Source organism: Myotis brandtii, unplaced genomic scaffold (genome assembly GCF_000412655.1).
Source record: "Myotis brandtii unplaced genomic scaffold, ASM41265v1 scaffold847, whole genome shotgun sequence".
In the NCBI taxonomy this organism is placed as follows: domain Eukaryota; kingdom Metazoa; phylum Chordata; class Mammalia; order Chiroptera; family Vespertilionidae; genus Myotis; species Myotis brandtii.
The window spans coordinates 617620-631320 of NW_005371441.1; the positions used below are offsets into that span (position 1 = coordinate 617620).

At 42.5% G+C, this 13701-nt stretch overlaps 1 protein-coding gene across 1 annotated transcript in view; it reads left to right on the forward strand.

Moving 5' to 3' along the window:
* The window catches only part of UST (uronyl-2-sulfotransferase), a 280713-nt gene that overhangs the window by 172509 nt on the left and 94503 nt on the right, over nt 1–13701 (forward strand). Inside the window, exon 4 of the mRNA XM_005884691.2 lies at nt 6311–6390. Within this exon, the coding sequence (XP_005884753.1) occupies nt 6311–6390 (80 nt within the window). The remainder of the gene's footprint in view (nt 1–6310; nt 6391–13701) is intronic.

A 13701-nucleotide genomic window follows, 5' to 3' on the forward strand; every position in this document is an offset into this window, starting at 1 on the left:
TTGCACTGACTGCACAGCCCTGAAGGTGGGAAGACCATCCTGCCTCTGACCCAGAAGGGCTTCTCTATACAGGAGGTAGAGAGAAAGGTAACCTGAGCCTACAGACATCCTTCTGGCCTCTGAGGTTAGAGGGCCACGGAGTTGTCCTCTGAGCTACTTCTTATTGGGCTTTGATGTGTTAAAAACATGTCTTTTCTTTCATTTAAGATGTTTTGCAAAATTGTAGGACATCCAGATCTAGTTGTTCCCGAGGGACACAGGAATTCAGACCCAGGTAGGGTCATTACCATGAGGGCTGGCATTATTTCCTAAAGAAGTCAGGAGCAAAGTCTTCTACTAACTAGCTGTGTTTGTACAACTGCAGGTAAAGGTTTTCTGCTCTACCTTCCCAGTTAGATTGAAAGCAAAAGATTAGAAACTACTTCCTGGCATATCCTCTGCATTATAAATTCTGTTTGATCCTCACCTTTTTGTTAAAACCTCAGTTCTATCTCATTCCCAGATGCACTACTTCCTTTAGACACATCCCATTACACTGTTATCTCTCTCTCTCTCTCTCTCTCATTGGCATTTTAAATTCATTCCTACTCTTGTTATAAGATAAAGTGTTTCCCACCTAGAACTTTTAAAAATATATCTCTGATAATATTAATGCTCTTATTTTTTATTATTAATGCTTTCCCACCTATTATAATTTCATTTTAATTTTCAGCAAATCACATGCAAGGTAGAAAATTTATATTCCTATAAATCCTCTTTATTCTCCAGACTTATTTTGCTAACCAATCCCTCCTTCCCATTTTAAGAGGTTATGTATGAATCAAGTAACAGTGGGAACAATGAGTAAATTGCACATCAGTGATAAAGAACAGGACTTTTGGTGTCAGACAGACTTGAATTTGAATCCTGCTCCACTTTTTTCTAGCAACAAGACTGGACACCATCTAGGTAGCCTTTCTGTGCCTCAGTTTCTTACTCTGTAAATGCGGATAACAATGCTTAACTTGTGGAGTCATTTGAGAATAAAATGACAGCATATGTATAAAGAGCTTCGAGGTACAGTAGCTTCTAGATACAGTGTGCAGCCCAGGAAATGGTAGTTTGTTTGCTGTTGTGTCCTAGATGCTGTAGTAGTAAAACTTGTAGCCCCACTGGGGTAATGGATGCACAGGTTTGTCCAAGAAAGGCCAAACTCAAGGCCTGAGTAATAATTCTGTCTTCAGTGAACTGTACATCTCTTGACTCCAAAAATATTTTTCTAATGGGAGCATCTTTATTGCATAAACAATTAAGGGGTATATGTTCTGTGCTGATACCTAGGCTTGGTTTTCTGGGGGGAATACATCAGGCCTGACTACAGCCCTTAGGGAGCTTACAACTTGGTTCAAAGTTAGCACACAAACTCAACTATAGAAAAACAGAAAAAGTTCATGTCTTGGGGAAATCCTCAAAGTGCCGTGGGAAGTCAAGGAAGGCAATGTCATTTCTAGCCGAAGATGTTTACAACCAAACCCCTTCCCCCTCACTTCTGCAGCCGGGTTTGTTTCTCCTGCAGCCTTTCCCATCTCCTCAAATGGGCCTCTCTCTCTATTGGCATTTTAAATTCATTCCTACTCTTGTTATAAGATAAAGTGTTTCCCACCTAGAACTTTTAAAAATATATCTCTGATAATATTAATGCTCTTATTTTTTATTATTAATGCTTTCCCACCTATTATAATTTCATTTTAATTTTCAGCAAATCACATGCAAGGTAGAAAATTTATATTCCTATAAATCCTCTTTATTCTCCAGACTTATTTTGCTAACCAATCCCTCCTTCCCATTTTAAGAGGTTATGTATGAATCAAGTAACAGTGGGAACAATGAGTAAATTGCACATCAGTGATAAAGAACAGGACTTTTGGTGTCAGACAGACTTGAATTTGAATCCTGCTCCACTTTTTTCTAGCAACAAGACTGGACACCATCTAGGTAGCCTTTCTGTGCCTCAGTTTCTTACTCTGTAAATGCGGATAACAATGCTTAACTTGTGGAGTCATTTGAGAATAAAATGACAGCATATGTATAAAGAGCTTCGAGGTACAGTAGCTTCTAGATACAGTGTGCAGCCCAGGAAATGGTAGTTTGTTTGCTGTTGTGTCCTAGATGCTGTAGTAGTAAAACTTGTAGCCCCACTGGGGTAATGGATGCACAGGTTTGTCCAAGAAAGGCCAAACTCAAGGCCTGAGTAATAATTCTGTCTTCAGTGAACTGTACATCTCTTGACTCCAAAAATATTTTTCTAATGGGAGCATCTTTATTGCATAAACAATTAAGGGGTATATGTTCTGTGCTGATACCTAGGCTTGGTTTTCTGGGGGGAATACATCAGGCCTGACTACAGCCCTTAGGGAGCTTACAACTTGGTTCAAAGTTAGCACACAAACTCAACTATAGAAAAACAGAAAAAGTTCATGTCTTGGGGAAATCCTCAAAGTGCCGTGGGAAGTCAAGGAAGGCAATGTCATTTCTAGCCGAAGATGTTTACAACCAAACCCCTTCCCCCTCACTTCTGCAGCCGGGTTTGTTTCTCCTGCAGCCTTTCCCATCTCCTCAAATGGGCACCATGTTCAGATCCAAGCCAGGACTCTGAGAAGGAAGCTCTTTGACCACTGGCTCTCCTTCCCTTCTGCCATCAGCTGTATGCGAAGCTCAGCAGATCCTTCCTCCTTAATATCCCTAAACCTCTTCATCCATCTTCACTTCCATTGACCTCGGTCAGTGGTTCTCAAACTTTTATGCCTTAGAATCTCCTGGAGGGCTTGTGAAAACACATATTGTTGGGCCCAAACCCCAGAGTTCCTTCTAATTCAGTAGGTCTGGGGTAGGGCCTGAGAATGTGCAGTTTTAATAAGTTTCCACTTGATGCCAATGCTGCTGCTCTGAGGACCACAGTAAGAAGCGCTGTCTTTGTTCATGACCTCATCCTCTCCTGTTGGGATTATTGCCCACCTGGTCTTCCTAACTAAGCTTTCTGTCTCTTAACCTTACCTTTGTTCTTCACATTCTCCACCTTGACCTCAGATCTGGAAGAAAAAAGAAAATCCTTTCTAGCTGTGGATACCCCATTGGATAAGAGTCAAGATGCCTCATGTGATCTGTAGGGCCCTCAATTACCTGGTTCCTCCCTCCCTCTCTAGTCTTATCTACTGCCTTACTGATCCCATGCCCGACCTCTGGCACATGGAAGTCCTGGTAGTTTTGATATCCCTATCATTTCATGTTTTGTCCTTTGCCTCTGCTGTTCACTCTGTCTGCAATGCCAGGAGTCCCTTTCTTCACTTGCTAACTCCTGTGGGTCCTTGCAAACCACTCAGAAACACCTCATTAGGGAAATATTACCTCTTCACCTTCAGGTAGGGATAGGTGCCTCATCTCTATGCCTTCTACCCATTTGGTTATCATGTGATGCTACCTGCCTGCTAGTCCACCTGGTCCACATATCTGAGCTTCCTGAGAACAAGAACAAAATATTTTATCTCTATAGCCATGGCCCCAAGTAGTATATTGCCTGACAGAGAGATGAAACTCAGTGGCCTTAGAATCTCCTGGAGGGCTTGTGAAAACACATATTGTTGGGCCCAAACCCCATGGATGTTGAATGAGAGATCCAGAAAGTGTACTTGATGGAGGTGGTCATTTTAGTCTAATGTAAAGAGCATTTAGGATTTGGACATGCAAAGAGAAGAGGAAGAATATTCCAGAAGAGGAAGCTTGTGCCTATGGTCAAGCTCGGACATGTGTAAGGAAAGAGTAAGGAGGGGTCTAGTTTGTCTGGCCAAAGGAGTGTTGTCTTGAGAGTCAGATAGCAAAGGTAAAATCAATGTAACTCAGCAAGGGATTGAATATAGAAATTCAGGAAAGACCCAGATCAAATGTGAGAATATAGAAAATACCATTGACCAGAAACAGACTCTTCAGAGATGAAATAAGCTATAAGGAGTAAAGATGGGGACCAAGAATGCGGTTTGTGTCATGGTAGGTTTGGGGACACCATTAGGATGCATTCCACTGTCTTGTCTTTAAGTGTCTTCCCACTGACCTTATTTACATGTTTTCATCTCCAGGGCCTAGTAATTGCCCAATAAATGTGGAATGAATGAATGTATGCAGTGGAATCAGTAAATGAGCCAAGGAAAAGAAGGACAGGTAGCTTCTGTGATGATGTTAGGTAGTGCATTGCCACCCATGATGCCCCCCACGCAGATAGGACTCAGGCAGGAACAACAGTGGGAGGACCAAGAGGGGTAACTCAGGTGATGGGCAGCAGGGGTTCAGGAGACCATCACTTATCACTAGAAATGGGGAGAGTCTTAGTATTTGTTTAAACAATCAAATGACACCTTGAACGTAATGCCCTAAACCTGTGCTTGTGGAACTTCCTAAGGAGCTTTACAGTTTGCTGAGCAGTGACAGAACGTATGAGAGCTGAAGTGAGCTCTCACTTCACTGCACTAAGGCAATAAACATGAACATTCATACCTTTATGCTATGTTTGAAGATATGTCTAGAAAGAGTTATGCATTGTCACTGCTAATCAATTTTCCCTTGTGAACTAGACAGCTTTATGACTATTGTGACACAGTTCTCAGAATCTAACCACGTACTGTTCTTCCATTAAGTATAACACGTTGACATGTGTTTAGAGAATATAATATAATGTTGAATATATGAAAGAAATGGTTTTTCTTATGACCTGTTTTTCCAGTCTTCTTGTTAATACTAGAGGGATTTCTCATATTGCTTTTGTGTGTGCAGAGAAATACCTGACTAAAAATTGTCTAGAGATTAAGGCATTAAGTGGTGTTTGTATTAAACATACACACAGTGAAGAGTTATGCTTCCAAGCAGACATCCTCGGGGACATTTGGTTGTGCTTCTAAATCAATAATTCTATTGGTTGACCCATCAAAAATTAAAATCTGCAATGTGACTAAGCAAGAAGTTTTATTACCAAAAACAAGCACCAAGGGCATGTGGAGGGGGGCGGGAGGGTGAGAGGGTAAACAGTAAAGAGCCAGATTTCAATTTCCTTTTATGCCCAAGCCTAGACAGATCATTATTTACCCGTGTCTGCCACTGACAAACAAAAGCACAGGGTTTTGAAACGGCAAGTCATTTACTTTAAAATTCAATTTCATATCTTCAAACAACCATTGTGAGTATGAATATCTAATAAAAGGATCAGACGTTGGCATCCGAGTGTAGCATCTATAAAGCATGTACTCGTTGGAGTTAATTTATTTAACAGATATTTACTGAGCGTTGTATGTGTGTCACTGTACACTAGACAGGAGGCACCAAGGCAAGACCAGGCTCTCTCTCCTGCTTGAGACACGTGGAGTTGCAAGCTCTGGTTTTATTGTTGTTGCTGCTGCCGCGCTTACCATGTGAATGCCCGTTTTTCTTTCCAGTTTTCAACTTGAACTAATTCATAAAATATGAAATGCTGGACTTGTGATGTACTTCCAGGGTAGCCATTTTCAATGTGCCTCTTAAAAATTCCACAGTGTGTCAGTTTTGATGGAGCCAATTAGGAAATCTAAGGAAAGTAGAATTTAGGAAGCCAGGGAGTCATAAGAATGCTTGGAATTTCTAAGAGATTTTACTGAATGTTTTCTGTATCGTGACATGTTCCAGAAGACCATAAATGTTAGTTTATATGAATATAAACTACGTCTTGCCTTGCCGATAATGGTAAATAAATAATTCAGATGACCACCCACCAGAACCCAAGACGTTGGGGGGTTTTGTGTGTTTCCTATGAAATATTGGCTTTACTGTAAATGTTTATACTCAGAGAGAAAAAACAATGATGCATTGTCTCATTTTACTCCCACTTTTAAATTCTGCAAAATGATTTTCAAATATTTCTGCATCTCCCAGTAATATCCTTCTAGAAATATAACATAATGATTAACCTCTTGTCTTGGTGTGATTTTAATGGAAGGAATTAAAGGCATTTTTCTTATTTGCATTTTTGAACAGCAATACACTGACTTCTCCAGTTAAAATTAATTATTCTGTCACATTGTTTTCATGGTAGCAATCAACTAAATTAAATACAGGACTATAAATCTGGACAGCACTGTTTTATTCAGTAAGAAGCCGTAAGTCAAGTTCATAAATGTTGCACAAAACACAGCTGTTTGGCTCCAGACCAGGAGGTAGTAAGGGAGGATGAAAGGAGTTGGGGAGATAACCTTTAGCTTAATATGGCTTGGAAAATTAGATCCTATATATGCTAATTTTGTACTTTTTTTAATAGATGGAACTGATTAAAAATATAAGTACTGCCGAACAGCCCTATTTATTTACTCGACATGTTCATTTCCTCAACTTCTCAAGGTAAGATATTTTCCCGTTTAATGGTTTTCTTTTCCATTTCTTTTCAGGACTTAGACTCCTTCTAACAAACAATTACTTTAAAATCTACCTTCATTTCCAAGGTGGTGTAATCGCCTTTGAAAAGCCTTTTTTAATCCTGTTATTTTTGCTGTGAAGGGGTCAAAAATTTGAAATATTTGGACAAAAGCTTCATTTCTTTCTAGAATACTAATCTCAAATCTTATGAAAAGTTGAAATTATTTTTAATGAGAAGCCATTTTACCTGATAGTTCTTTTATTTTAAAAAATCAGATTTTGTACTAAAAGACATAACTTGGGAAGTAAGACATGGGTATTTTATTTTATTTTTTAAAATGTATTTTTATTGATTTCAGAGGAAGGGGGAGAGAGAGAGAGAGATAGAAGCATCAATGATGAAAGAGAATTATTGATCGGCTGCCTCCTGCATGCCCCCTACTGGGGATCGAGCCCGCAACCTGCGCATGTGCCCTTGACCAGAATCGAACCCGGGGCCCTTCAGTCCAAAGGCTGATGCTCTATTCACTGAGCCAAACCAGCTAGGGCAAGACACAAGCATTTTAACAGAAATATTTAATTGCACATTTTTGTGCAACTTGAACCCGCACAGGGCTCTGGAAATGACTTAGTGGTGAAGTGCCTGCCTGTTTAATACTCACCTGACTAGGCTAAGCCTTGCATGTTTGATGCTGACGGGGTATTTTAGGAATCTGTTTTTTCTTTGTCTGCAGGGACTTTCTGATAATAATGTAAATTTTTCAAATTTAAGTTTTTAGACCCTTGATTTGTGAAGTTGTTAATTGTGAGTTCTGGGCATTCTCTTACTCAGGGATTCATTTGCATGGGTTCCCTTGTCACTGGGCTTTGCTGTGAATGGGAAGTCCTCAGATTCTTCCTCTCCTCTCGCTGGCCCATGTCTGAGCTCACAGCTGTACCCCTGGCAGAGCACTAGGTCCAGAGACAGATCCACTGACCAGCCCGGGACCCTGGGCCTCCCTCATCAACCAACTGACTGTTATTCCCGTAGGGATACTAGCACCTCGCAGGTCCATAGAAAGCACTGGATTGTCCTACTGGCTTGTGCTGGCCTAATGCTCCCTGAGGGCCAGGCATCCAGGAAGGCCCTGAGTGTTCCCAGCTCTGCTGGCCACAGGATGCCTATCAACCTAAGGGGGTGGAAGAAGGTTTTAGCCTTCAAAGGACTTCCCTGCCTTACCCCAGGCCCAGTGCAAATTAAGTGTAAAGAGAATGAGATTCAGCAAAGCAAGTTATTAAGCAGCAAAGAGGAGTTTGCTGCCTTCTCTTTGAAAGCAAGCTTCCCCTGAGGTTTCCAGCCTGCTTGCTAACCAAGGTTCCTGGGACAGGGAATAGGTGAATAGGACACCTGCACATTATCCTCAGTGGCCCAGGGCCATGCACCAGGAGAGCTGGTCCCCAACCACATTTATAAAGTTGCTTGCTACTGGATTGTCTTGAGTCTGTGCCCTGCCTCTCACTTCCAGTCCACCGAGAACATATAATTCAACATAATTAGATAATGGGGACTTGTTAGCTATTTTAGGCATTGCCTTTTATGACTTGTACAGCGGCGAGCTCGGCCCCTCTGACCCTTACTCTTCTCATGAGCTTCCTTCTGCGTCACCCCGGATGTCCTCCAACCTGATTCATTTCACTGTTGCTTCAGGGTCAAATCTTTACAACCAAAACAAATTGCAATGCAGCAAGTCTTAATAATGAGCTCAGGACAGTGAAAACTCTAATGACAAGCCAAAGCCAATATCTTAATTGGAGCAGCAGAGCTGGGCCCAGGGCGATGACTGTATTATATCCTGGCCCCTAATGTCGAAAACCTGTTCAAGAGTTTAATCTTGATTAATTTAATTCAGAAAGAAAGACAAAAGATAAATACCTTTAGAAGACACCACATCTGCAGCAAACAGTGTTGGTCTGGGTGTTAGACCTTCTCACTGACCGTGATTCTGGGTGAGCAGTTTAACCTCTTGGGGGGGTCTCTGTTTTTCTATCTGTAAAGTAGGGCAGTTCCTGCCACTACCACCTTATAGGGATGCCCTAAGCACATGAAGGGAAGCCTTTCAGGTTCTGTGGAAAGAAAAACATTCTATGTAGTCAAAGTGGCCTTGAAAGGCATCTCAGCAGGAGTCTGGCCGTGGGTTGGCGCCTGCTGTGGGTAGCCTCTTGGTGTCTCTATCTAATGCTTTGGGGGTGGGGCCCTGCTCCTGCTGGTGACGCCTCCATTCCATTTTGTTCAATTAAACACATGTTTATTGAGGACCCCCTGTCCTCTGGACACCGCCCTAGGACTGGGGCTTCTGCAGGGAATGAGAAACATTGTCCTTGCCTTCAGGTAACTGTAAACTCTTCTCCCATTAATGAAGAAGTGGCAACGAAGTGTGATGAACTGGAGGAGAAAATCACAGGGTCTCCTCCAGAGGAAGTGGGAGGCAGGACCCTCCACCCTGAAAAGCAAGACTGGAGGGCATTGCGAGCAGGAGCCATCGCTGCTGGGATGTGAGGGGTGGGCCAGACATTGGCGGCACAGGAACCAGCATGAGCAAAAGCAGGACAAACAGAGGGACAGAGAGCACCCAGCGAATGGAAACTGCAGTGCATGGCAGCCCAGGCTGTAAGCAAGCAAAGGCAGAGACCGAGCTGACCAGCTCTGCTCCTTTAATAAGCTCATGCTAACTGCAGGAGCAGCCTCACCCCTCTTCCCAGCCACATGCACAGGGCCGGGGCCTTAGGTGCAAGACCTCCGGAAACGGGTAGAATGACAAATTGAACTTTCATTCTTTACAAGACGATGTTCTACTCACAGAACATGGGAAGTTAAAAATCACCTTTTTCTTTTTCAAGGGAATAGATTTATTTCAGGAAAATGTCTCAGGTATAAATGGGCAAAGTGTGGGCATACAAAAAAAAGCACCCCAAAATATACAATTAGAGAGAAACAACGAAGTTGGGGCTTGTTAAGAGGGCTTCCGTGTGTTTTTAAAGTGCGTTTTATATTTTGAATTGTAAGGCGTAGAGATCATTGACCGCTCCTAATAAACCTGCCCTGATCATGGCTGACAGGCATGTGGCTGGCTTGTTTCAAGATAATGAGGTTATTAAGAGAAGAATCGATATTTCAACCCAGTATTCTTTGTTGATGTTTTATTTCTAATCTTCCTTACATTCTTAACGTGTCACAAGGTACTTGCTGGTGAGCAGAATGTAAGAATCAAAGTCTGGCCTCTCCCCCCACACATTCTTTTGCACCAGAATTTCCTGAACTTCTGAAGGGTATGGCATTATATCAAAATGAATTGCTCCTTAATTCTTCGCCCACCTCCCATTAATGGGTCATTGTTACCTTGAAGTTTAGACACTCTGAGCAATGTTATCCTGTGAGCTTCTGGGTATTCAATAGCTGACTTATTTCATTTATTCATCATCTAGGTACCCTTCTGTATCCCTCCTTTGTCCTTGCTTTAGAGCTAGATGGAACCATTTCACCATATCCAGTTTTATTAATTCAACCATGGGAAACAACAGTATCGGGCCAGTCTAGTGTTTTTGTGGTTACGTTGGGGAAGCTTTCTTGCCAGAGGAGAGATGAACATAGGCACGCCGAAACTTCGGCCTTTGGTATGGATTGGGGGCGTCTCCCACGGCAGTGCTCTCTCTCACACGGCCAAGTGTTTTCCACCCGGATTAGCTGGGGAATTGAGTCCAAATTACCTTGGTCTAAGAGATACAACTCTTTTCCATGATGGTTAAGGAGGAGTTTTAATATCTGCATACTATGGTTTCATGTGTCTGTCCCCAGTTATCGAAGTAACTTCAAGAACTGTAATATTTGAAAAGGTTTAACTTCCCAACATCAACAGCATGGCTTTAAGTTTGTCTTAGATCGACACGCTGGAAAAAATGTGACAGGCAACTCAATTTGTCTTCCTCCTGCCCCTACTTTTTGTTTGTTTGTTTTCTAAACTTTTTGCGGGGGGGTGGGGGGGAGGCAGTAATTCTTTTTTCAATTCACAATTCCCCTCATCCCCCAACTTGGGTCCTGCAAGGACAACGTTGTGAAGTTCTGTATCAGAGCTCAGTACTATCAGAATAGTCCGAGTGAATGACAGGCGATATCAATGTGCTAAATAATTTCAAACTACCACCTCTCTGAAGCTTTCTTATGTCCTTCTTCCTTTCTCACCATGACCCCCTCACCCTGCTTTGCTTCCATTTCTATTTCATCTTTTGTCTCAGATGATGGCTCCAATACCAACACTAACTTACAAAAGCAAAACATTTAAAACGAAATCAATCACTAGAGAAGCTGGCAGGGTGCACTGTGCAAGGGGCGGCCTTTTGGACACTCCGTCTCTTTCCTTCAAGGGAAGTCTTATTACTGACGTGAACAAAGTCTGCCCTCTGATGGCATTATTTAACAAAACAAATCTGATCTTGCTAAGTTAATTCTATAACGCAGTCGCGTTTCCACATCTTATTTCTAAACGTTGACTTTGTTTTTACTCTCATTAGTGAAGTGATCCTTTTAAATGCTGTGCCCTGCAGCTCTCTTTTGTAGTGGTCACCGAGCCTCAAACGTCGAAGACAAAGGTAGTGACCACTTTCTTTACCTACTTCAGCAGAGCCCAGAAGTTTGATTTGAAAATGAGAGATTTCTCTCAGTTTATCCCATTTCAACACAGCAGAACTGATCTTCCTAAAATGGCCGTCTCTTCCTCACTCTTCCCTTCTCACTCTGCAGTGAGTGTACCCTGCGGCTACCTGAGGGTCAGCATAACCTGGACTTGCCCTGAGCTCACTTCCCTGCCCATGGGAAGGACCTTCCTCCAGGTCATCTGCTTACGTCCTGTTTTATCAAGCCACCTTCCTCTCTGAGCAAGAACCCCAACTCCAGTGGCTCAACTGCCCACCCCCTTCACCCTGTTTGTCTCCACTTCCTACTAAATAAATGTTCCCTAGCCAGGGAGCAGAGTGGCTGAGTCTCTTCTGATTGTGTTTTGCGATGGGAGGCCCTATACGGGACAGCTAAGACCAAGTGTCCACTTATTAGGATTGTGAGGATGGAGGGTGGACTTCCTACCCCATGAGTGGTCCATTACTGGCCTTAGCTTCTAGCAAAGGACCATTCAATAACCACCGCTACTGGCCCCACACCCCAGGCAGCTCCTCATCTGCCCCCAATCATCTGCTTTCCCAGGAGGGCTTTTCTCTCACTTCAGAGTGTCTCGTCCCTCATTACAAAGATCAAAGCTGTGGACTGCCAGCCTCAGTATTTTCATCTTTTATTGTAGGTAACAGGACAAGGATAACTTCAACTTTCAGGCCAGAAGTTACGAAGAAGATAGACTTTGGGTGGAATGGTGGTAACCAGGGGCTAGGAGTAGCGGGGAAGGAGACTTATTGTTTAATGGGCACAGAGTTTCTGTTTGGGATCATCAGAACCTAGAGATGTGTGTCGGTAAAAGTGTACCTAAAATTCTTATCCAGGTGCTTTGTGTAGCTCTTCAAAAAGGTGACGAATGTTGCCAAAAAGGTGGTCGATTGAGGTAGCAGAGGGGGAAGAAAATGCTCAGAGTGAGATATTTGAAAATGCATGAAAAAAATGAGAACCATGCAGTTATACTTCCTAGAGAATTATATGCTGCTTTGGATCTTTGTGTTCTCATCAAGAAAAGAAAAATAGAAAGAATATGATAAATTTGCAGAGGACCAGAAGGAGACCCACAGAAGTGATTAAAGTGTTGGTAAATATGACCTATATACAAATAAATGCCAAAGAAATGGGAAATCCCTGCTATTTTAGGATAACTAAAAAGAGAACTTCAAATATGCAATCATTGTTGTGGCGACCAAGGGACAAGAGGGTGTGTTGTTAAGTGAAAAACAAAATTATGGCCTGATTCTACTCTCTCCTGTTCACACAACCCTGTCATGAGCTGTGGTCACCACAATATTTTACAGCTCAATAAAGACCAAATTAGAGCAAACACTAAAGGAATTTTAAACACACACACACACACACACACACACACACACACACATTAAAGGAATTAAAATTGAAGCTGAAAAGTCTAAAAGTTGTAAAAGCCCAGGAAGAGGAGCTAATCCTTTGTGTGGACTGGATCAAACAAAGGGAATTTCCCACAAAAGGAAGATTAGGAATCTGGGGTGCGTGTAACAAAGACTCCTCGACTGTGGGGTGGACCCATAGGATGGACTTTGCAGGGAGGCTGTGGAATCTTCTCTCGGGGGATTTAACAAGAAGGCTGTGGGAAGTGGGGGTGGGGCGTACACAGCATTCTTCCTCTAGAATGGAATCAGCAGCAGGCAGTGGGTTCAGTGACTCAGAGACCCTCTAAGGGTGACCAGGATTTCTGACCAGAATTTAAAAATTACTGAGAGGCGGAACTGACCCTGAGAGAGAATGGAATGAGGGTGAGACATTTCTTTCTCTCCCTGGCCTCTTTTGTATTACCGACATGCCCCTTCTGATTTCGGCAGTTTGGGAGGGAGCCATGTGTCCTGGAAAAAGGATGAGAATTGGCAGGCTGAAACTATTATCACTGTCACTTTCTGGGAAGGAGGGTATATATCAGACACCTCTCTTGCAGAAATCGCAAGAGAGAGGCTATTATATTATCTGATACTTGACAATAAATTCTTGAACTGCCTACAACTTCTGTTTTGGACAATTCCCCTGGAATTCTTGCATTGGGTTACAACATGCAAACAGGAGCAAGTCACCCATGCTCAAAGCCTTGTCAATCCTCACATCTGTAGCTTTCAAGAGAGGTTGGCTGTGGCCAGACCAAGGACCATCTCATAGTGGGAAGCTGGGATTAAGTTCCATGACTGGACACGTCTGCTAATTAGTCATTCTTCACATGACATAGAAGTACAGTTGAGGTTTTAAAGCATGATACAATTTCGAGGGCTTAGTTGCATTCACATCTAATGTTCATGCTTTGTCTTCCTAAGCCCTAGAATTATTACTTTAGCTGCTATTTATCATAGATATGAACACGATTTCATTTAGAAGAGGGAGATGCATCTAGGATGATGATGGTTAGCTGGTGATTGGCACAGCTGACTTCTGGGACTAGTTAGTTGTTGTTCAGGTAGCATGAACGTTATCTTGTGCACATATGGGGACTGACAAATTTCCTGTTGGCACAGCTCACCTTACTCATGAGCAGCAAGTTCTCCAATATGCTGTATTCAAGGTTCCTGAATACCATTCACATGTCCCGGTGCCTGAGATTT